This window comes from Furipterus horrens, unplaced genomic scaffold, assembly GCF_987537825.1.
Source record: "Furipterus horrens unplaced genomic scaffold, mFurHor1.1.pri manual_scaffold_17, whole genome shotgun sequence".
Taxonomy (NCBI): Eukaryota; Metazoa; Chordata; class Mammalia; order Chiroptera; family Furipteridae; genus Furipterus; species Furipterus horrens.
In genome coordinates this window covers 12,191,959-12,217,186 of record NW_028327187.1, presented here as the reverse complement: position 1 = coordinate 12,217,186, position 25,228 = coordinate 12,191,959, and the positions used below count along the sequence as shown (strand labels likewise).

General features: G+C 40.8%; 1 protein-coding gene across 1 annotated transcript; it reads left to right on the top strand.

Annotated features, from left to right (window-relative positions):
• The first annotated feature begins 1,079 nt into the window (after positions 1-1,079).
• On the top strand, positions 1,080-24,619 carry ERCC6L (ERCC excision repair 6 like DNA helicase). Its single transcript, XM_090264473.1, has 2 exons — positions 1,080-1,184; positions 20,598-24,619. The coding sequence occupies exons 1-2, from the start codon at positions 1,117-1,119 to the stop codon at positions 24,268-24,270; spliced, it is 3,741 nt and encodes a 1,246-aa protein (XP_090120599.1). The 5' UTR covers positions 1,080-1,116; the 3' UTR covers positions 24,271-24,619.
• Positions 24,620-25,228: the final 609 nt, after the last annotated feature.

The window sequence follows — 25,228 nt, the reverse complement described above, 5'->3', positions numbered from 1 at the left end:
TAGGCATTGGGATACACTCAATGAGCACATATCTGTGTCCATATAGAGCTGTTGTTTAATTCTGGTTCTGCCATTTTCCAGCTCTGGAAACAGGCAAAGTCACTTTATTTCTGAGCCTCAGTTTTCATGTTGGAAAAATAGAGATAATAGTACTATATTAGAAGCCCTCTTAAGAGAAGGCTTAAAGCCATATGAACATATGACTTAAAGACACATAAACCAGGACAATAGCCCATCTTCTCTACAATTCCTTTCAAATGCCTAAGGGTCTACAAAATTTACACACAGCTTAAAATCCTCTGGGCATATGGTAGACACATGACTGGACCAATAGGTGAGTTTTCAAATACTGAATGTTAATTTGTGCCGTAAGGAATCATAATGTCCATGTTTTTACCAGTATATGAGCAAGGACAATTTTTGTTGTCTTACAACCTATTAGCATCTCCGAAGCAAAACATTAAACTCAACCACATTTCCTGAACCTCTAACCTCTGCCTTGGAAGATATGACTGCATCTCAGTTGGAGCTTCTAAAGAAATGGTGACCGTAATGACAACATTACTTATTTCTTAAATAAGAGCTTTGGCTTGGTTCTTGAAATGTGAGTTTAAGTCACAGGGACTATGTCTCCCAGGGTGTTTGAATTGAAAGCATGCTTCAGTGCCAGGTAGTGGCGAGCAGGGAAGGAGTGATATTTGGGACGCAGGCTGTGAAAGAGGTCTCTGGTAGCTAGGAAGATAACTGAGATCATATCACGCAGTCTACTTCATTCACGAGGATAGCATACGCATACGCACACGCACACGCCCACGCCCACACACGGATTGGCCTCAGCACGATTCGGATTCGAGGAATATGCCAGCGAAATCACGAGGACACGCCCCTATCGCGCCAAGTAACGGAGCCAGCCCCTTAGCTCCAGCGGCGCATAATGCGCAGGCGCGCGACCTTTGTGGGCAGGACTGATAATACCGGAGCGTGGTGATGGGGATTGGCCAGCCAGGAGACCGACGGTTGACGCTGCCCTCCCTCCGTGCGCACAGCGCATGCGCAGGGCGGCAGCGAGCGAAATTCAATCTCCGGCGGAGATTCCTGGGACCTAAACTGAAAGTCATGGAGGCGTCCCAGAGGTTCGTGGAAGCCGAGGCTTTAAGCCCAGAGCAGGCTGCCCAATACCTGAGGTATGTCTGGGCCTCTGAGCGGGTCCAGCTCGCAGGCCCTGCTCGGGAGTCTGAGGGAGGGGGTACTCGGACCCTCCCAGGGCCTAAAACTGTGAGGCGGAGCAGAGTAGGGCGCGGGAATCTCCCCAGATTTCTAAAGCGTGGGGAACCCCCCAATGCCCCCTTTTTGGGTCAAATAACTCACCGTTATGAACTCCTTAAGAGCCAGAGCATCAATAGATCAAGATTTTTTTTTTTTTCTTTTTAAAAAATTTATTCAGGGCTGGATTTACCAATACGCAGATTAAATTAAATATAGCTTTTCTTGAGTCTTTCCAGCCTACCAAGCCCCAGGCCTAGGGAATACAGACATGAGCAAATCATTGACCACCCCCCCAGATTGCTTTCAATTTAGTAGTGGAAAGGGATAGGTATACCTATAATGTTTAATAAATGCTGTAAGAGGTATAATATGCAAGGCATGGTATGGGCATTAGAGGGAATGGCCAACTACAAGGATCGTTGAGCTAAGGGAAGGCCTCATAAGAGGAAGAGACATTTGTGTTGAAAAATTATTAAGTGTTCTCCAGATGGCTAAGGATGGAGAGGGCATGGTGATGTGGGAATATGTATTAAATGTTTAATTGTGATAAGATGCACAACATAAAATTTACCATCTTAACCATTCTTAAGTGGTACTAAATACATTAACAGTGTTGTTCAATCGTCACCACTATCCATCTTCAGAACTCTTTTCATCTTGCAAGACTAAAACTGTACCTATTAAAAAACAGCCCCTTCCCCAACCCGTGGCAACCATCATTCTACTTTCTGTCATTGGGTTATTTCATTTAGTATAATGTCCACAAGGTTCATCCATGCTGTGCCATGTGACAGGATTTCCTTCCTAAGACAGAATAATATTTCTTTGTATGCATATATCACATTTTCTTTATCCATTGATGGACACTTGGGTTGCTCCCATCTCTTGACTATTGTGATAGTGCTGCTGTGAACATGGGTGTGCAAATATCTCTTCAAGATCCTACTTTCAGTTTTTTTTCCGTATATATACAGAAGTGGGATTCCTGGATCATATGATAGTTCTATTTTTAATATCTTGGGGAATTGCCATACTGTCCTCTAGAGTAGCTGCACCATTTTGCATTCCCATCATTGCACAAAGGTTCCAGTTTCCCCACATCCTAACACTTATTTCCTGTTTTTTTTTTTGTTGTTATTAACAATCCTAATGATAGTGAAGTGATATCTCATTGGGGTTTTGATTTGCATTTCTCTAATGATTACTGATGTTGAGAATCTTCACATAGCTATTGGCAATCTACATCTTTGGATAAGTGTCTACGCAAGTCCTTTTTTAGTTGGGTAGTTTGTTGTTGTTGTTGAGTTGTACTTCCTTTTTTCATGTATTGATTTTTTTTTTTTGAAGAGAGGGAGAGATTGGTTTGTCATTCCACTTATTGATACATTCATTGGTTGATTCTTGTATGTGCCCTGACCAGGGATTGAACCTGCAACCTTGGCGTATCGGGGCGATGCTCTAATCAACTGAGCTACCCAGCCAGGGCTTGAGTTGTAGGTCTTTATATATTCTGGATATTAACCTCTTATCTGCTATATAATTTGCAGGTATTTTCTCCCATTTTGTAGGTTGCCTTTTCACTCTGTTGATTAAGTCCTTTGGTGCACAAAAACTTTTTTTTTTAAATTTTATTGTTTATAGTTCAATTTTTTAAAAAGATATTGTTTTTTAGAGAGAAAAAGGGGAAATGACAGAGAAAGGGGAGAAACATTGATGTGTGGGAGATACATCAATCGCATGCCCTCAACTGGAGATCTGGCTCACAACCCAGTCATATGTCCTGACTGGGAATTGAACCAGTTACCTTTCAGTTCATAGACTGACACCCAGTCCACTGAGCCACACTAGCCAGGGCTCTTTTATTGAATTTATTGGGGTGACACTGATTAATAAAATTATATAGGTTTCACATGTCCCATTCTATAATACATTGTCTGTATATTGTATTGTGTGTTCATCACTCAAAGTCAGGTCTCCTCCTGTCACCATTTATGCCCGCTTTACCCTGGCTGGTTTAGCTCAGTGGATTGAGCGTCGGCCTGCGAGCTAAGTGTCGCTGGTTCGATCTTCCAGTCAGGGTACATCAGAGAAGGAAAACTCTGACTCCAAAAAACCTCCGCTGCCTTGCGGCATACCTCTTCAGGGGAAAGGCTAAGGGAGTAAACCCCGACAGAAAATCCGGAGCCGGAGTCCCTAAGGCGGTTTGACGTTGTAGTCAACACCGGCAACTCCTGCGGCGCACCTGAAGCCAAGCTGTATTGACTCCGTCTTTCCCTTGGACCCTTCAGCTGCGAAGAGAGGGGGGGTCTACTGCATGGGCAACAGCAGACCCTCCATATTACCCTGCCCAGGTTCTGTAGCTTCAGCGTCATCGCAAGATGTCGATTCAACACGGGAGGAGACAGATACCGTGTCACTCCCGAGTCGGACTGCACAACCATTCTCGGCGGTGCAGATAGACTCTTGGGAAGCTACACCATCGTCTCTCGAGACGGACGGCTGCCGACGATACCCTCTTCTACTTCCTCCTACTCCTTTTTCCTCTGTTAATCACCATACTGTTGTCTTTTTCTATAAGGATTTTTTTTAGAAGTTTTAAATTTAGTACAAAGAAAAAATTGGGGAAGTGAACTAATCTGTCTCCCTTTCCAAGAAAGTAATGTTTTAAGGCTCTTAAAAGCCAGCCCTGGCCGGTGTGGCTCAGTTGTTTAGAGCATCCTCCCATAAACCAAATTTGATTCCTGGTCAGGGCACATACCTGAGTTGTGGGTTGCATCCCCAGTCAGGGCACATGCGAGAAGCAACAGATCAGTGTTTCTCTCTCATATAGATATTTCTCTCCCTCTCTCCTCCCTATCCCTCTCTCTAAAATCCCAGATGAGGATTTTTTAAAAAGCCAATAGGTTGGCTTACAGAGGAATAAGAGCACACTTTTGGACTAAGTTACATGACTTCCTTAAGGAAGATTTGGGGAAAACAACAGCAGCAGTGTGGTGTGGTAGAGTGCTGGCTTTAGAGTTGAGCTGTTTGTGTCTCACATTATGGCTCTGCCACTTGCTATCTGGGAGACCTCAAGCAAGTCACTTGACTTTTCTGACCCTCAGTTTTGTCATCTGGAAAACAGTGATAAGGCTTAAGGCCTTTAGTGTCCCCTTCCCTCCTTTGTGTGAGCAAGCAAGAGGGCCTCTCACAGGTTCCTTGACACCGCCTCTCACACTGGCAGCTGTCTTCTCGCTCACTCCCAGGGCTTTCTTCAGAACGTTCTCAAATTGTGTCCCTCCCACTCGCCTCAACAACCACCCCCTTATCTCAGAGTCGTCTTCTGCTGTCACAGTCCATACCTTTCTTTCAGTTTCCCTGTCTCTCATGAGATCCCATTTCTCATGACCCCTCAGCTCTCGTAATTCCTTTTAGTCCTCCTAAGCTTTCTCAGTCTGTTCCCGTCTTCTTCCAAAACCGCCACACCAGAACCACCTTGCACAAAAAGCATTGCCTTCTCTACCTTCTATTGCTTGTAATTCTGCTCCTTGGCACAGTTCTACTCTCACACAATTTGTCTCTCTTTCTCCTTCCCTCCCTCCCATTTGTGTCCCTCTCTTCCCCTGTCTCTCTGCCTCTCCTGCCTAAGAGATGAAAGAAAACTTTGAAACTTGATGTCACATACTCTCTGCACACCTGCTTTCTTTTTCACACATCTTCATCTGCTGTCACATATGATAACTGTCACACACTCTCTGTGTCAGTCCTGCTCTCCCTTGGTGATGCAAGCCCACCAGCTCCTCTTGCCGCCCCTCTCACTCTGACGCCCACTGCCCATTTGTGCTCTCTATGCCCTGCATGCTTCCAGTCTCTGTTGCCCCACCCCCACCATTGCCTCCTCTTTCTCTGGCATTTTCTCTCTCTCCCTCTTCCCCACTCTATCTCTATCTCTATCTCTTTCTTTCTGTCACCAATTAACTCTCCCTCTGTGTTACCCGCCTGCCACACTTTCATCCATTCTCTCACCTGCTTACTCTTTATGTCAAGCCATCTTCTTTCTCCCTATCATCCTCCCCACTCTGTACCTCTGTTGCCCCTTCCCTCTTTCTCTGGCACCTACTCTCTACCTTTGTTTCTCTATGACCATTCTCTCTGTCACCTACTGTCTGTTACACACTCTCATTCTGTCATGTACGCTCTTTTTTCTCTGTCACTGTATTTTTGGGGGTCTAATCAGGAGGTGGAAGCCATACAGTATATTCAGACATGAATTTTACTATAAAGAATTATTAAACTGATAAATGAGTGGCTATAAAAATAAGAAAACTGCATTATGATACCCTAGGGCTACAGAAGAGAACCCAGCAAAGGTCAAACTTGGAAGGGGACCCTCTCCCCAAAGCGGAGGGGCAGACCTCCTTGGAGAAGGTATAGTTCCGCCCACTGGATAGCAGAGAAGTATGTTGGCTTGCCCAGGCCAGGGAGCTGAGCTGGTCTGCACTTCCTAGGCCAACAGGAAACAACCTTCTGGAGTGCTGGTTGGGAGCAGGCTATCGGCAAACCCGTGTCTTAGGCAAGGGAAGGGGTAGGGCCTGGGGCAGGGGCAAACTGCTGGGAAACCTGGTTTCCATGCAGAGAGGGCTGCAAGGAGGTCATCTCCAGGCCAGGTGGACACTTCAAGGCCATCGAGGGGCTATGTGTTCTTGGTGCGTGGCTGACCCACTGTGCTGCAACAGCTGGCAACTTCAGGAGAGCCCCTTCCTCCTTCATTGTCCCTCAGGCACCCTTTACTGAGAAAACTTAACGTTGTGCTGGCTGTAAAGGAGAGATGCTTAAAGAAATTCTGTCTGTTATCACAGAACAGGTATTGAGTGAATTTGGATCTGAGGCAATAAATGATGACTGGCAGAGTCACCCACCCTCTTTCCTATGTTGTTCACCTTTTCTGTCACTCACTGTCTGTGTCACCCTCTCTGTCACCCACTTGCTTGTACTCTTATGTTGTCCACTCTTTTGCTTCACCCATCTGCTCTCTTTTTCCATTCTCTATGTCTCCCACTTTCTCATGTTACTCTATTCAAACTGCTTTTGTCAAGGTCACCAATGACTTTCATGTAACTAAATTTAATGGTCAATTTGTAATCCTCATCTTCCTTGACCTCCCAGCAGTATTTGACAGAGCTGATCACTTCGTGAAACATTTCATTAGCCCTGGCTGGTGTGGCTCAGTGGATTGAGAGCTACCTTGTGAACCAAAAGGTCACTGGTTTGATTCCTGGTCAGGGCACATGCCTGAGTTGCGGGCTAGTTGAGGGTGTGTGAGTGGCAACAAAAAAAGAAATACTTGATTCATTTGACTTCTAGGATCCCTCATTCTTCTGATTTTCATCCTGCCTCACTAGTTGCTACTTCTCAGGTTCTGCTGATTCCTTCTCATATCTTCAATTGCATTTTCTTCTAATGTATTTTAAGGTAGAATCTCAGACATCACAGCATTTCATTTTAGTATGCATCTCTAAATAAGAACATATTCTTACAAAACCATCATACCACGTCACACCCAACAAACTAATCTTTTGATGTCAACTAATACATAGTCTATATTTAAATTTTTCAAATGGTTTTAAGTCACTTGGTTTGTTTGTATCAGGATCCAAAAAAGGTCCACACACTGCATTTGATTATATTTCTTAAGCCTCTTAATCTTGAACAGTCTGTCCCCACCCTCCACTTTTATTTCTATGCCAATGATTTGGATTAGTCTGATGGCTTCCTTGTAATGTCATCACCTTGTTCTCCTATTTTCTGTAATTTAAATGAAAAGGTTTGCTAAAAGAGTAGATAAGGAAAAAGGCATATATACACAATGGAATATTATTCAGCCATAAAAAGGAAATCCTGCCATTCGTGACAATGTGGGTGGACCTTGAGGGCATTTATGCTAAGTGAAATAAGTCAGAAGAAGACAAATACCTTATGATCTCACTTATATGTGGACCCTAAAAACAAAACCGCCAAGCTCATAGATACAGAGAACAGATTCGTGGTTGCCAGAGGAGGGCGGTAGGAGGTGTGCAAAATAGATAAAGGTGATCAACAGGTGCAAACTTCTAGATATAAAATAAATAAGTCGTGGGGATGTAATGTACAGCATGAGGACTATATTAATACTGTACTGCATATTTGAGAGTTGCTAAGAGAGTAAATCTTAAAAGTTCCCATAAGAAGAAATTTTTTTCTAACTATGTATGGTGACTGATGTCAACTAGACTTAGTGTGGTGATCATTTTGCAGTATAAACAAATATCAAATCATTATGTTGTACACTTGAAGCTAATGTAATGTTGTATGTCAATTATACCTCAATAAAAAAATTAAAAGGAACCCTGACTGGTGTGACTCAGTGGATTGAGTGCTGGCCTGTGAACCAAAGGGTCGTGGTTTGATTCCCAGTTAGGACACATGCCTGGGTTACAGGCCAGGTCCGCAGTTGGGGGCACATGAGAGGGAACCATACATTAATGTATTTATGTCCCTCCCTTCCCCTCTCTCTAATAATAAATAAAATCTATAAAAAACATTAAAAATTATAAAGAAGCTCTTCTACAGCAAAAAAATGATTGAAGTTCAATATTTTTGGCATGGGTACTTTGTAGGGGAGGCCATGTACTTAATATTACATCATAGCAGGAAGTATGTAATGTCTGATGTTCCTACTTTTAGTAATGTTAAGTAATGGGTTCAAGTGGTCACAGGCTGATCAGTTTTTTGCAGAGTTGCATTTTTCCATTGTCAGTCTTTCATCCATTGACAATCATTGCCCCAAATCAGTCATTTCATTATGGATTACAGAGTGATGATTTTCTAATTTCGTCGTTCTTTCTGTATTCCTGAATAGGAATTCTTCTGTAAATATTCTTAATGTTGGAGTGTTGGATCGCTGTGTTTTTTTTTGTTGTTATTGTTGTTGTTAATTGTACTCCTTTCTTTGTTGATCTTATCTAGGTTTTTGGCTTTAAATTCTATCTTTATGCTGAGAATATTCACATTTTTTACTTTAGTCCTGACCTCTTCTGAACTGCAGGCTCCTGTATCCAAGTGCTTACTTAACATCTCTCCTTGATAACAGACATATCCAACTTAACTTGTCCAAAACCAAAGGACAAAAACCATGTGTTCATCTCAATAGGTGCAGAAAAAAATAATCTAGCACTCTTTAGTGATAAAAACCCTATATCTGTATTTGCAGATATAATGATCTTTCATATAAAAGGCCTCCGAATCCACAAAAAAGCTGCTAAGAGCTAATAAGCAAGTTCAGCAGAGTTGCAGGATACAAGATGAATATTCAAAATTCAGTTGCATTTCTTTTTTTAAATATTATTTATTTTTAGAGCAGGGAAAGGAGGGAGAAAGAGAGGGAGAGAAACAGTAATGTGTGGTTGCCTCTCATACACTCCCAACCAAGGACCTGGCCCACAACACAGGCATGTGCCCTGACTGGGAATCAAACTGGCAACCTTTTAATTCGCAGGCCTGCACTCAATCCACTGAGCCACACCAGCCAGGGTAGTAATATTCTTTAAGACTTTTGTTCTGAAATATAAGACATTAAAATATTCAATTTAATGAATTACTATTATAACCACCATATAAGTCATGGCTTGTCTTTAGATTTATATTCTTGTCGTAATGAAAGGTCTTGTTTACTTCCTCACTGAAGTGACCTGAAGGTGAGTTGAAGGCAAACATGAGGGTTCAGGACTTCTTTCCAAACAACCCAGCTTTGTTCAAAGTTGGGAATAAGTGCTTGCTTAAAGGCCCAGAGTTTTGCCTCTAATGTGATGGTTAACTAGATAACCTTGGGCTGGAACATTGGAGGCTTGAAGTACTAAAGGTATGTACCTACTATAAAAGAAGTTAATATTGTTCTTGGGGAATTTATTATTTTTTTTAGTTAGACTTTATCTCAGAGGGCCAGTCAGGATTTTTGCCACCAAATGCTTCCCAAAATAATAAAACTTTTTCCTGTTGAGGACATTGGGTGGTATGATCTATCTGGATCTATTTAATATATTAACTGTGCCAGAAAAAAAGGATAATTTTGGTTTTGGCTTAATTACTAATTAGATGGGGTTTTTGTTCCAGGGTAATTAGCCAGCAGGTTCAGCTGCTTTCTGAGGGCATGTTGTTAACATGCAAGTGGTTGCTGTCTTCCTGTTTATCCTGGCAGAGGGGTATTTACCCAGTTTAACCAAAGTTACAAAGAAGGGGGACCAGATTCTTGCCTGCCTTTACCCACTTGAACAGGCCTTATATGTCTTGCGTGCTTCTGTTCTCTTTGTGACAGAGTATGAGGGACATGCAAGAGCACTAAGAACCTTGGATCTCTTTGGGGCCGTATGGTGTTTGGTCCAGTTAGTTCTGGTCTGTGGAATCCAAAGCCAGTGACACACATAGTAAATACTACAGACAGCCTTACACTGGCTTAAGTGATTGGTCTTACAGATGGACAATGTTAAGCCCCAAATCAAACCTAGTGTAGGCTCCAATCCTGAGAGCTATAGGGCTACCCTCCCCCTTTTCAGAGAAAGCATTTGGAGGAGAGATCCACACAAAGTCAATGGTACTTTCTCAAGCTGAAATAAACCAGAGGTCGCAAACTGGCAGCTCATGAGCCATGTTTACAGATAAGTTTTGTTTGCCCTGCCCAGTGTTTTCTTTAATATATTTTATTGATTATGCCCCCCTCCACCCAGTATCCCCTGATCCCTGCAGCAATCCCCACCTTAGTTCATGTCCATGGTCATGCATGAAAGTTCTTTAGCTTCTGCATTTCCTATACTGTTCTTAACATCCCCCTGTCTATTCTGTACCTAACAATTTTTACTTCTTAATCCCTGCACCTTTCCCCCCATTCTCCCCTTCTCCCTCCCAACTGATAACCCTCCAAATTATCTCCATATTTGTGGTTCTGGGTCTGTTCTGATTGTATGCTTAGCTTGTTTTTTTAGATTCAGTTGTTGATAGTTGTGAATTTATTGCCATTTTACTGTTCATAGTTTTGGTCTTCGTTTTCCTAAATAAGTCTCGTTAACATTTCATATAATAATGGCTTGGTGATTCTGAACTCCTTTAGCTTTACGTTGTCTGGGAAGCACTTCATCTGTCCTTCCATTCTAAATGATAGCTTTGCTGGATAGAGTAATCTTGGTTGTAGGCCCTTGCTTTTCATCACTTTGAACACTTTTTGCCAGTCCCTTCCAGCCTTTAAACTTTCTTTTGAGAAATCAGCTGACCATTTTATGGGAATTTCTTTGCTGCTTTTAAGATTCTCTCTTTTGACTAAGAGGCAGACAAACACAGGAGCCTGTCAAGATGAGGAGACAGAGAAATATGGCCCAAAAGGGGGGACAGATTGAGATTCCAGTGGGAGAACTAAGCGACGAGGAGATAGCCAACCTAAGAAGTAGAGTGTTTTCTTTTTTTTCAATAAAACATATATATTTTTATTTATTTCTATTTTTTGGTTTTTCAATTACAGTTGTCCCATTTTTTTCCCCTTTGCTCCCCCTCACCCGTCCTACCCCTTCTCCCACAATCATATCCCTCCCCGTTGTCCACGTCCATGAGTCATTTATACACGTTCCTTGACTAGACCCTTCCCTTCCTTATCCCCCTTCTCTCCCTCCCCCTCCCCTCTATTGACTGCTCTTCTGCTCCTTGTCCTATTTAGTTCATTTGTTTGTGTTGTTCTTTAGTCTCCTGTATTGGGTGATATCATATGGTATTTTTCTTTCTTTGCCTGGCTTATTTCACTAAGCATAATTCTCTCTAGTTCCATCCATGTTGTCGCAAATGGCAGGAGTTCCATCTTTCTCTCTGCTGCATAGTATTCCATTGTGTAAATGTACCACAGTTTTTTGATCCACTCATCTACAGATGGGCACTTAGGCTGTTTCCAGCCCTTGGCTATTGTAGACAGTGCCGCTATGAACATAGGGGTGCATAGGTTCTTTTAAATTAGGGTTTTAGGATTTTTCGGGTATAATCCTAGCAGTGGAATCGCTGGTTCAAAAGGCAGATCCATGTTTAGTCTTTTAAGGTAATTCCATACTGTTTTCCACAGTGGCTGTACCAGTCTGCATTCCCCTCAACAGTGCACTAGGGTTCCCGTTCCTCCACATCCTCACCAGCATTTGTTTGTTGATTTGTTGATGATGGCCATTCTGACTGGTGTAAAGTGGTATCTCATTGTGGTTTTTATTTTCATCTCTCTGATGGCTAGTGATGTTGAGCACTTTTTCATGTGTCTATGGACTTACTGTATGTCCTGTTCGGAGAAGTGTTTGTTCAGTTCCTTTGCCCATTTTTTAATTCGGTTGTATAAGCTATTTATATATTTTGGAGATCAGTCCCTTGTCTGAGGTATCATTGGCAAATATGTTTTCCCATGTGATTGGTTTCCTTTTCAACTTGCTGATGTTTTCTTTTGCTGAGCAGAAACTCTTTAGCTTGATGTAGTCCCATTTGTTTATTTATTTTCTTTATTTCTTTTGCCTTAGGAGATGTATCCATGAAGATACTGTTATGTGGTATATCTGAAATTTTCCTGCCTATGTTTTGCTCTAGGACTTTTATGGTGTCACGGCTTACATTTAAGTCTTTGATCCATCTTGAGTTTATTCTTGTGTGTAGTGTAAGTTGGTGGTCTAGTTTCATTTTTCTGCATGTCCCTGTCCAGTTCTCCAAGCACCATTTGTTGAAGAGGCTCTTCTCACTCCATTTTATGTTCCTTCCCCCTTTGTCAAATATTAGTTGACCATATAGTCCTGGGTTAATTTCTGGACTCTCTATTCTGTTCCATTGATCTATATGTCTGTTCTTATGCCAGTACAAGACTGTTTTGATCACAGCAGCTTTGTAGTATAGTTTGATGTCTGGTATTGTGATTCTTCCTGTTGTGTTCTTCTGTCTCAAGATTGCTTTGGCTATTTGGGGTCTTTTTTTGGTTCCATATGAATTTTTGAAGTATTTGTTCTAGGTCTGTGAAATATGTCATTGGTATTTTAATAGGGATTGCATTGAATCTGTAGATTGCTTTAGGTAGTATGGCCATTTTGATGATGTTAATTCTTCCCATCCAAGAACATGGTATTTGCTTCCAATTATTTGTATCTTCCTTAATTTCTTTCTTCAATGTTTTATAATTTTCAGAGTACAGGTCTTTTCTCTCTTTGGTTAAGTTTATTCCTAGGTACTTTATTTTTCTCGTTGCTGTAGTAAATGGTATTTTCTTTTTTGTTTCTGTCTCTGGTGTTTTATTGTTGGTGTACAGAAATGCCTTAGATTTCTGTATATTTATTTTGTACCCTGCTATTTTGCCTAATTCGCCTATTATATCGAGCAGTTTTTTAGTGGAGTCTATAGGGTTTCCTATGTATACTATCATGTCATCTGCATATAATGATAGTTTTACTTCTTCTTTCCCAATTTGGATGCCTTTTATTTCTTTTTCTTGTCTGATTGCTGTGGCTAGGACTTCCAACACTATGTTCAATAGGAGTGGAGAGAGTGGACATCCTTGTCTTGTTCCTAATTTCAGGGGGAATGCTTTCAGTTTTTGTCCGTTGAGTATGATGTTGGCTTCCAATTTCTCGTATATAGCCTTAATTATGTTAAGGTATGCTCCCTCTATTCCCATTTTGCTGAGTGTTTTCATCATAAATGGGTGTTGTACTTTATCAAATGCTTTTTCTGCATCTGTTGATATGATCATGTGATTTTTGTCTTTCATTTTGTTTAGGTGATGTATTATATTTATTGATTTGTGAATATTAAACCATCCTTGCATCGCTGGGATGAATCCCACTTGTTCGTGGTGTATGATCTTTTTAATGTGTTGCTGGATCCTGTTTGCCAATATTTTGTTGAAGATTTTAGCATCTATGTTCATCAGTGATATTGGCCTGTAGTTTTCTTTCTTTCTTGTGTCTTGACCTGGTTTTGTAATTAGGGTAATACTGGCTTCATAGAATGAGTTTGGGATTTTTCCCTCTTTTTGGATATTTTGGAATAGTTTGATAAGGGTAGGAGTTAGTTCTTCCCTAAATGTTTTGTAAAATTCTCCTGTGAAGCCATCTGTTTCAGGGCTTTTGTGTGCTGGGAGATTATTGATTACTGTTTCAATTTCATTCTTTGTTATTGGTTTGTTGAGACTTTCTACTTCTTCTTGATTCAGTTTTGGAAGATTATATGTTTCTAGAAATTTGTCCATTTCATCTGGGTTTTAAAATTTCTTGCCATACACTTGTTTGTAGTAATTTCTTACAATTATTTGTATTTCTGTGGTATCAGTCGTGATTTCTCCTCTTTCATTTCTAATTTTGTTTACTTGGGTCTTCTCTCATTTTTCTTGATGATCCTGGCTAAAGGTTTGTCGATTTTATTTATTTTTTCAAACAACCAGCTCCTACTTTTGTTGATCTTTTGAATTGTTTGTTTAGTCCCTATGTCATTTAATTCTGTACTGATCTTGATGATTTCCTTCTGAAGTGTTGAATATGGTCAGGGACGCTGAGATAATTCCAGCAAGCAGGATGAATGGCCAGTACACACGGAGAACCGTGGCTCGCTCAGACCATCAGCCCTGAGCAGTGCAAGCACCTTCCTTTTATTGGATTTTGCAGATATGCTAGTCAACAGGGAGGGTCCAGGAATGAGCTCACAGGCACATCCCTGGAATGATTACAATGTACTTGAAACTTACAACAGAGGAAGCTCAAAAGGTCAACTGAGGAGAATGCTTCCTGACAAGTCTAATTAGCATCTATAGATTCAAAAACAGAAAAACAGAAATCCAATCACTTATTCTTTTAAGGCTAAGGAACAGATGCACTGTTCAGAAAGCAATCAAGGTTAAACACCATTTGTACTTAGTTTTGTTTGATTTCCTTATCAACATCAGGGAAGATGGAGTACTCAACAAGATTCTTTTTAAGTCACAGGATGTCTTTAAGATCCTGAGGCCTGGGCAGTCAGAGACTGTCGGCACCAGCGAGTCCAGCTCGCTGCTTGGATCCTTAAACACCTGGACTGAGAGGCATGTAAACATACCTCAAATCAGAAGTCTTGATTTCCAGCATCATTCATGTAACAGTGGTTTGGATCTGATGAACTCCTTCAGTTTTACTTTGTCCTGGAAGCACTTTCTCTGCCCTTCTATTCTGAATGACAGCTTCGCTGGATAGAGTAATTGTGGTTGTAGGTTTTTGCTTTTCATTACTTTGACTATTTCTTGCCAGTCCCTTCTTGCCTATAGAGTTTCTTTTGAGAAATCAGCTGATAGTCTTATTGGAACCCCTTTGTACGTAATTCTCTTCTTCTCTCTTGCTGCTTTTAAGATTCTCTCTTTATCCTTAAGTTTTGACATTTTGATTAGAATGTGTCTTGGTGTGGTTCTCCCTGGGTCCAGTTTTTTTGGAACTCTCTGTGTTTCCTGGACCTGTAAGTCTATTTCCTTCCCTAAGTTAGGGAAGTTCTGCTTCATTATTGTTTCACATAATTTTTCAGTTTCTAGTTGTTCTTCACCTTCTGGCAGCCCTGTGATTCGGATGTTGGCCCTCTTATAGCTGTCTGATAAGTTTCTGAGCCTCTCCTCATTTTCCTCTTTCTGCACTGGTTAACTGTTTGTTCCTCCCTATGTTCCAATTTGTTGATTTGATCCCTGGTTTTCTTTCCCTCACCACTAGTTTCATATGTGTTTTTGTTCATTTCAGCAGTGCTAGCCTTCATTCCTTCCTCATCTTGTTTAAGATCTGCTGTTACGTCTGTAAGCATTATTATAACCAAAGCTCTGAACTGAGCCTCAGAAAGATTTCCTATCTGCTGAGCCGTTAGATTATATATTTGCTGTCTGGTCAGCTACATGATTGGGATCTCTATCATGATCTGCGCCATCCTGACAGTTTCGTGTTTACCTTTGCTTCCTGGGCAGGGCTGTCACACCTCCTATGCTATAGGGGGTGGAGCCCCGTGCAGTTGCAACCCGTCTCACCATGCTGTGGTGTTTTCTGCGGGGGTGGGGGTCCAAGATGGATTCCTGCCGTTTACTCTCCGCTGAGAGACCAGAAGCCTCCCCCTCCGTCCCCACCCCCAGTGGGCCTCACAGTCCAAGGCAATGGGGGTTTGCCTTCCCCGGCTTTGGAATCGCAAGCTGATGGGTCTGGTCTGCAGCCAGGGGTGCTCCCCAGGTGCTTCTCTCCTCTCCCTAAATACGGGTGTCTGTGCTTACCGCTGTCCTGCCTCTGTCGCTGCTGCTGCCTCGGACAGCACAGCTTGAACTGTCCTCCCCAGCTTCGCCCCTCCTACCTGTCCAGACGAACACTACTTCTTTATAACTTCATACATTGGGCTTCCATTTATTTTCTGGAACTTCTGATTATTTCTGGTTTTGCAGTAGTTGTATTCCTTCTTAATTGTGGAAGGAGACGGAGCATGTCAGTCTGGGCCTCCATCTGTACTCTAACATTTTTAATGTAATTTTTTGAAGTATAATTTAAAATGGCTAAAATGGCAACTTTTATATAGTTTTCACCACAATAAATATCCCCAGAAATTTATTTTCTCAGTTCTGGAGGCCAGAAGTCTGAAATCAAGGTGTTATCAAGGTTCGATTTTTTTTTTTTTTTTTTTTTTGTGAGACCGTGAGGATCTGTCCATGCCTCTCCTGGCTTCCGGTGGTGCCAGCAATCATCTTGGAGTTCCTTGACTTGTAGATGCACCACTCCAATATCTGCCTCTGTCTCTCTATATCCAATTATACCTCCTATAAGGTCACCGGTCATGTTGGATTAGGGCCCACCCTTATCCAAGTTAAGACGTCATCTTAACTTGATTATATCTGCAAAGACCCTAATTCCAAATAAGGTCACATACACAGGGAGATGCCATTCAATCCAGCACAAAGCCACTACCATGGATAAAATCTGGGGGGCAGTACATAGAGTCAGAAGGGAAATGACAATGAAAATATCCTTGGAAATACTAATGTCTGTGGGGACAAGCAGAGGGAGAGGAAGTCTCAAGATACAGAACTGAGAAGAAATAGTTAAGGAGGAAGGAAGAAATCCAGGAAAATGTTGTATACCATTGTACCCAAGGAGAATAAACTTCATGAGGGAGGTGGTGGTCAGTGGTTTTAAATGCAGCAGAAAGGTCATGGAAAGTAAAGACCAAGAGGTGGCTGTTGGATTTGGCAATATGAAGGTCACTGGTGCTCTTGGTGAAAAAAGTTGCATTCGAGTGCTTGGGTAAGAAGCCAAATTGCAGTATGTTGAATTATGACTCCCAATTAGGTGTGACTCCAAACTGAGGCAGCAATCTATGGGCAAAGCAGTCTTTTCCTCTATTTAATTTTTGGTCCAGTACCCAGATTCTGTTATTAACATTTCAGTATACTTGTTTTATCACCTTCCTAGTCCATTTTATTTTTTGGACACATTTTAAAGTTAATTGCAGACATCAAGATACTTTCTCCTACTTTAACATGCATACCATTAATTAGATTTCAATATTTCATTTATTTCTTTTGAAATAAAATTTACATACAAAGAAATGCACAAATCTTCTGTTGTACATTTGGTGAATTTTGACAAATGCATATACCTGTGTAACCCAAATCTCTGTCAAGGTATAGAACATTATCATCACCCCAGAAAGTTCCCTTATGACCCTTTCCCAGCAGTTCTCACTCCCACTTTCCAGAAGCAAATACTGCTCAGATGTTTTCCACCATAGATTAGTTTTGCTCATTCCAGAACTTCATACAAATAAAATCACACTTCTTCTACTGTTATGACTGGCTGTTTTGGCTCAGGATGCTTTTGAGATTCATTCGTGTATGAATTCATGCATGGGTTAATAAATCTAGTAGTTCACTTTTCTATTATTGAATAGTATTCTATTATATTAAATGCAGTAATAATCTAAGCCGGTAACTTGGTTTGTTTGTTTTTTTGTTTTCATTCTTAGATGTCCAGCTCACAAATGGGACAAGGCTGGAAAAAGCTACTTATTAAATAAGAAGAACCTCACTGAGGCCTGATATATATCTCTTATTTTATTTATTTTAGAGAGAGGAGAAAGGGAAAGAAACATTTATTGGTTGCCTCTTGCTGGTGCCCCATCTGGGGCCAGGCCCACAACCCAGGCATGTGCCCTGTCCAGGAATCGAATTGATGACCTTTCGTTTTTTGGTGCAACACCCTACTAACTGAGCCACACCAGTCAGGGCTTGATACATATCATTTTTTGAGAGAGAGAGAGAGAGAGAGAGAGAGAGAGAGAGAGAACATAAATGTGTGGTTGCTTCTCATTCGCCTGCAACTGGGGACCTGGCCTGCAACCCAGACATGTGTCCTGACTGGGAATTGAACCTGTGACCCCCTCAGTTTGTAGGGCAGCACTCAGTCCACTGAGCCACACCAGCCAGGGCCTGATACGTATCTTAAAGCAGCTCTTGAAGTGTGGTCTTTGGACCACAAGCATTAGCATCACCTCATAAAGTTACAGAAATACAAATCCTTAGGCCTCACTACAGAATCAGAAAGTCTGTATTGGGATCCAGCAATCTGTGTTTCAACAAGCCCTCCAGGAGATTCTGCAGAACATTGAGAAATCGCTATCTTAAAGATGAGTTCAATGAGGTTAGCTTGGTGAAAGGAGAGGAGTGCATTCCAGGAAGAGGAGGTTGCTGTGAGCCTAAGATTAGAGAGCACAAAGTAGCAAAGATGGGCATAAAAGGTAAAAAATAAAATGTTTGAAGCAGCAAGTGACAGGAGTTAAGGCAGATGGGTCATCAGTTCCTGGCTCTTTCGGAATGCCAAGCTAAGGAGCTTAAACTTCATTCCGTAGGCCACAGGAAGCCACTGAAGGGTTTTTTTAAAACAGTTTTATTGAGGTACAGTTCACATACCATATGTTCACCCATTTTAAGTATACAATTTAATATTTTTAATATATTCACAAAGTTGTACACTCATCACCACAATTAGTTTTAGAACATTTTTATCACCCCCATCCCTAAAATTCCTTACTGTTTAGCCATCAGCATCTCCAGTGCCTGAATCCCCTTGCCCCAGCTCCTGACAACCACTAATCTACTTTATTTCTCTGTGAATTTACTTATTTTAGATATTTCATATAAATGGAATTAAAATGTGCAGCCTTCTGTGACTGGCTTATTATTTCATGTAGCACAATGTTTTCAAGTTTCATTCACGTCAGCGCGTGAATCAGTATTTTATTCCGTTATGGCTGCATAACATTCCATTGTATGGGTATATCATTTTTTTATCATTCATCAGTTGATGTACATTTGTGTTATTTCCTCTTTTGGCTTTATGAATAATACTGCTATAAACATTCATGTACAAGGTTTTCTGGGTTTTACAAGGGTTTTCATTTCTCCTGCGTTTATCCCTGGGAGTAGAATTCCTAGATCACATGGTAACTCTATATGTAATTTGTTGAGGAACTGACAGGCTGATTTCCAAGGCAGCTGAACCATTTTACATTCCCACTAACAATGTTATGAGAGTTCCAGTTCAACACTTGGTATTTTCTCACTTTCTGATTTGGGCCATCCTGATGGGTATGAAGTGGAATCTCATTGTGGTTTTGGTTTGCATTTCTCTGATGGCTAATGATGTTGAGCATCTTTTCATGTGCTTATTGGCCATCTGAATATCTTCTTTGGAGAAATGTCTATTCACATCCTTTGCCCATTTTTAATTGGTTGGCTTTTAATTATTGAGCTTTAAGAATTCTTTATATTTTCTAGGTACAATCCTTTATCAGATGCATGATTTTCTCCCATTTCTTGGGTTGTCTTTCTATTTTCTTGATGGTATTCTTTGAAGTACAAAAGTTTTTAATGTTGATGAAGCCCAGTTTTTTTTTCCTTTGGTTGCTTGTGTGATTGGCATATCTAAGAAATGATTGCCAAATCCAAGGTCAGGCCTATATTTGCTTCTAATAGTTTTTGTAGGTTTAGTTCTTCGATCCATTTTGAGTTAAATTTTGTATATAGTGGGAGGAAGAGGACCTATTTCATTCTTTTGTACATGGATATTCAGTTGAAAAGACTATTCTCAGTGAATTGTTTTGGCATCTTTTTGAAATCAATTGACTGTAAACTACTGAAAATTTTTAAGCAGAGGAGTAACATGATAACTCTTATATTTTAAGAGAATATTGTTGGCTGCTAAATAGAGAATGTATTGGAGGGGTCAAGAGTGGATGTAGGGAGACCAGTAAGTATGAAGTTGCAGTTATCCAGACCAGAGATGATTGTGACTTGGACCACAATAGTGGTAGAAATGTAGAGAAAGACACAGGTTATACTTGGGAAATAAAGTTAGCTGGACCTGGGGACTGTTTGGCTGGAGGGGTACAAAGAGGGGAGAGGTCAAGGATGACTCATATTTGGGTTCAAATTAAGGATGATCTTCGGATTTCTAGCTTGTATGGTTAAATGGATGGTGTTTTGAGAGAGGAAATAATGATTTTAATTTGGGGTTAATTGAATTTGAGGGGCCTGTGAGACTTTCAGTGGAGATTTCCAGAAGGCAGTTGGAATATGGGTTTAGACTAGAGCCTGGGGGCAAGACCTGGGTTGGAGAGAGTGACTTGGGAGTCATGAGCACATAGGTGGGAGTGGAAGCTCTAGGAGAGCCCGAGGAGAGTTAAAGGAGTGAGAAGAAGGCCCAAGACTGAACCCTCTTGGAAGAATAGGAGCCCAGGAAGGACACAGAAAAGAAATGGCCAGTCATTGGGAGTGGGGAGGGAAACCAGGAGAAATCTATCAGGATCTGGTAGGAGGAGGGAATTTTAAGGAGGGGAGTGATCAGTAGTGTCAAATGCGTCACAGAAGTCCAGAAAAATAAGGCCTGAGAGGTGACCATGTATCTTTCCTCTTTCCATGCTTCCATGATACAGGTTGGTTGGTTGATTTTCTTTAATCACTCTGTACTTCTTATGGGTGGCAGTTTTTTTTTTAATGCTGTGGAACAAATAACCTTTACACATACATTTCCCACAGCTAATGCATAAAAGTATTGCTGGCAGTGTCTGGTGGATATTTATGTCTTAAATGATGCCAGCTTTCATTGGCATCTACTGTGCTAATCCGTCTCATCCTGAATTGAGGATATTAGAAGTCCAACTGCAGTTTGGATTTCAAAATGGACTCTGAAGTATTCTTAGACTGCATGTTCAATCTGTTTTCTTTCTTTCTAATCTTAATACATGTCTCTCTCTCTCTCTCTTTTTTTTTTACCTTTTTAAAAAAGATACGTGAAAGAAGCCAAAGAAGCAACTAAGAATGGAGATCTGGAAGAAGCATTTAAACTCTTTAATTTGGCAAAGGACATTTTTCCCAATGAAAAGCTGATGAGCAGAATCCAAAAACTACAGGAAGCCTTGGAGGAGTTGGCAGATCATGGAGATGATGAATTCACAGATGTGTGCAACTCTGGCCTGCTGCTTTATCGAGAACTGCATGACCAACTATTTGAGCACCAGAGGGAAGGCATAGCTTTCCTATACAGACTGTACAGGGATGGAAGAAAAGGTGGTATCTTGGCAGATGATATGGGATTAGGGAAGACTATTCAAATCATTGCTTTCCTTTCTGGTATGTTTGATGCTTCACTTGTGAATCATGTGCTGCTGATCATGCCAACAAGTCTTATTAGCACATGGGTAAAAGAATTTGACAAGTGGACTCCAGGAATGAGAGTCAAAACCTTTCATGGTCCTAGTAAGGATGAACGTACCAGAAACCTCAGTCGGATTCAGCAAAGGAATGGTGTCATTATCACTACATACCAAATGTTAATCAATAATTGGCAGCAGCTTTCAACCTTGAACGGCCAAGAGTTTTTGTGGGACTATGTCATCCTTGATGAAGCACATAAAATAAAATCTTCATCTACTAAGTCAGCAGTATGTGCTCGTGCTGTCCCTGCCAGTAACCGCATCCTCCTCACAGGAACCCCAGTCCAGAATAATTTACAAGAACTGTGGTCACTGTTTGATTTTGCATGTCAGGGGTCCCTGCTAGGAACATTAAAAACCTTTAAAATGGAGTATGAAAATCCTATTACTAGAGCCAGAGAAAAGGATGCTACTCCAGGGGAGAAAGCCTTGGGACTTAAAATATCTGAAAACTTAATGGCAATCATAAAGCCCTATTTTCTCAGGAGGACTAAAGAAGAGGTACAGAAGAAAAAGTTAAGCAGCTCAGAGATTGGACTTAGTGAAAAGAATCCAGATGTTGATGCTGTTTATGAAATGCCTTCCCTCGCCAGGAAAAATGATTTAATTATTTGGATACGTCTTGTACCGTTACAAGAAGAAATATACAGGAAATTTGTGTCCTTAGATCATATCAAGGAATTATTAATGGAGACACGCTCACCTTTGGCTGAGTTAGGTGTCTTAAAGAAGCTGTGTGACCATCCTAGGCTACTGTCTGCACGGGCTTGTCATTTACTGAATCTAGGGGCTATCAGATTCTCTGTTCAGGATGAAAATGAAGAGGAAGAGTCCTTAGATGTGGACCATATTGATCAAATATCTGATGACACATTGATGAAAGAATCTGGGAAAATGATATTTCTAATGGACCTTCTTAAGAGACTGCGAGATGAAGGGCATCAGACTCTGGTATTTTCCCAATCAAGACAAATTCTAAACATCATCGAACGCCTGCTAAAGAATAGGTACTTCAAGGTATTGCGAATTGATGGAACAATTACTCATCTTATGGAACGAGAAAAAAGAATTAACTTATTCCAGCAAAATAAAGATTACTCTGTTTTTCTGCTTACCACTCAAGTAGGTGGTGTTGGCTTAACATTAACTGCAGCAACTAGAGTGGTCATTTTTGACCCTAGCTGGAATCCTGCAACTGATGCTCAAGCTGTGGATAGAGTTCACCGAATTGGACAAAAAGAAAATGTTGTGGTTTATAGGTTAATCACTTGTGGAACTGTAGAGGAAAAAATATACAGAAGACAGGTTTTCAAGGACTCATTAGTAAGACAAACTACTGGTGATAAGAAGAACCCTTTCCGATATTTTAGTAAACAAGAATTAAGAGAGCTATTCACTATCGAGGATTTACAGAACTCTGCAACCCAGCTGCAGCTTCAGTCTTTGCATGCTGCTCAGAGGAGATCTGATAAGAAACTAGATGAACATATTGCCTACCTGCACTCTTTGGGGATAGCTGGAATCTCAGACCATGATTTGTTGTACACACGTGATCTATCTGTTAAAGAAGAGCTTGATGTGATAGAGGAATCTCACTATATTCAACAAAGGGTTCAGAAAGCTCAATTCCTTGTTGAATTTGAGTCTCAAAATACAGAGCTCTTAATGGAAAGACAAAGGGCTACAAATGAGGGGATCTTGCTGAGAGAACCCGTATTTCCTTCTAAAACAAAGGAGAAACGCCCTGAAGTGAATAAACCACAGCCTCAGCTTTCACTTCTTTTAACTACTCATCATACCCAGGAAGAAGAACTCAGTTCTCAAATGGCAAGTGTGATCATTGATGATCTGCCCGAAGAGAGTGAGAAACACTGTCTTTCAAGTATAAAGATGGATGTTACCATCGGAGAAGATGGTAGGCACCCACACGAAAGCACATTTGATGCTGACTTTGTAGCTTCTTTACCCAAGGAATGTGGAAGTGTAGAAGTTTGTACCAGCTCTTTATTGGGAATGGCGGTACAAAAAGAAGCATCACAAGAGGGTCCTACACAGGAGGTACTGCAAGAGAGTCCTCTGGGAAGTTTTAATTATTTACTTAGCAAATCTGTCAGAGCTGATCCTGGGCCAAATCTAGATGAACTAAAGGATGATGATATTTTACATCAGTGTAATCCCTGGCCTGCTAATCCCATAACAAATGAAAATCAAAATACAGAATCAAATGCATCTGTTATTGAAATAGCTGATGGTGTCTTGTCAGCATCCCACAGTGCACTGCAGGATGCTCAAGCAAATGAGGCCACATTGCAAGAGGGATCTTTAGCATCTTCACCACAGTTTATGTGTGATTTCAATCTTTGTTTGGAAGACTCTGCAGACAATGGACAAAATCTTGCTGGTCAGTCTTTGGAGCATGTTGAGAAAGAAAATAGCTTGTGTGGCTCTGCAGCTAATTCTAGAGCAGAGTTTGTGCATAGCAAAGCAGGGCTCAGTATGGATCTTTCTGAGGAAGATGATGAGTCAGAAGTAGTTAATGTAAAAGTAAGATGTAAAACTAGAAGGATCCTTTCAGATGGTGAAGATGAAGATGGTACTTTTAAAGATACTTCAAGCACAAATCCATGCAACACATCTCCTTTTCGGTTCTTACCTGTAAAACAATTTGATGCTTCAACTCCCAAAAGTGACATCAGTCCACCTGGAACATTCTTTTCACCTAAAATAGCTGATAGTATAAATAAGTCTATAACCTCTAGAAGATCCCTGGCTTCTAGGAGGTCTCTTATTAATGTGGTTTTAGACCATGTGGAGGATATGGAGGAAAAACTTGAAAACAGCCATGAAGCAAAGGTAGCTGAAAATTATCTGGAGGAAGCTGAGGAAAGCAGTGGCGAAGCCTCAGAGGGTACAGAAGAGGAACCTTCCAGAGAAACCCTGCCTTCAGAAAATAAGTCCAGCTGGGTAACCACACCTAAGTCTAGTACTCTAGCTCAGGAGACCTCTCCTGGTGACCCTGGGCCTTTCTCTGGTGGACAGTTGGTGGATTCTCCTCAGGATAAAGATAAAGCAGTAGAAGCTGTGAACGACTATGAGACTCTTGTAATGCGTGGAAAAGCATTGAAAGAGTGTGGGAAAATACAGGAGGCCTTAAACTGCTTAGTTAAAGCACTTGACATAAAAAGTGCAGATCCTGAAGTCATGCTTATGACTTTAAGTTTGTATAAGCAACTTAATTCAACTTGAGAATATGACCTGTTTATTGTTTTTCAAAGCAAAACTGAGTATGAGGTAATTTGTTATAACTGGATTCTTTGGCATCATGAAGCATTCAGGCTTAAGGTGAGAGAGATCTCAAAAGGCAAGTTTTTGTTTGTAACGTTATTGTAAATTCTGCCTTTTACCTCCTGTTTGTGCCCCTCCCCCCATATGTACGTTCTGATATTCTTTTAGGCATACTCTACATTTAGTAGAACTATATTATTTTTAGACATTTTTTTTGTGAACTTACTCTCCCCATTTTAAATTTTATTCTGAAAATGATCACCTTTGTATATCACAGTTCAGTTACGATTATTAAAGTTAATTTTCTCAAGTGTTTTTTGTTTGCTTCCTTTCATTGAGGTGATACAGACAAATGCATATAGAAACTCCTTAGTTTAGGCAGGAGGTTGTCATTAGTATCACAGATCTAAGACTTGCTATTCTATGCTCTCAGCTTATTACAGCAGAAGGCCGGGTGCTAGACTTCTTTATCACTGGTGCCCTGCCCTAGAATCTTTTTGCCAACCACTTAGCCATTCTTCCCTTACCACCAACTGTGTTCTGACATCTGCTACCGCATTGTATCTTTGGGTTGTAGACTGAAAAGGAGTTTGGTTCCTTCTCAGAAACAGAGCGCAGTATAGCACACTCTGCACTTGGTCACTGGAGCAGGAGAACTAACATTTATCAAGTACCTACTGTGCATTGGGTACTATATATAGGTTTCTTGTTTAATCCTTACCATAATCTTTTGAGGTCGAGGGTGGCATTTCCTTTTTTTTTTTTTTTTTTTTAGTAGAGGAAACTAAGACTCAATGAGGCTGGGACTTGTCCCCAGGTCACATAGTAAGGGGTGTAATGGATTTTTAACTGTTACCTAATGAATAGCCATGTAATATACTATGTATTATAGCCACTACAGTATGTGAGCTGTTTTTAC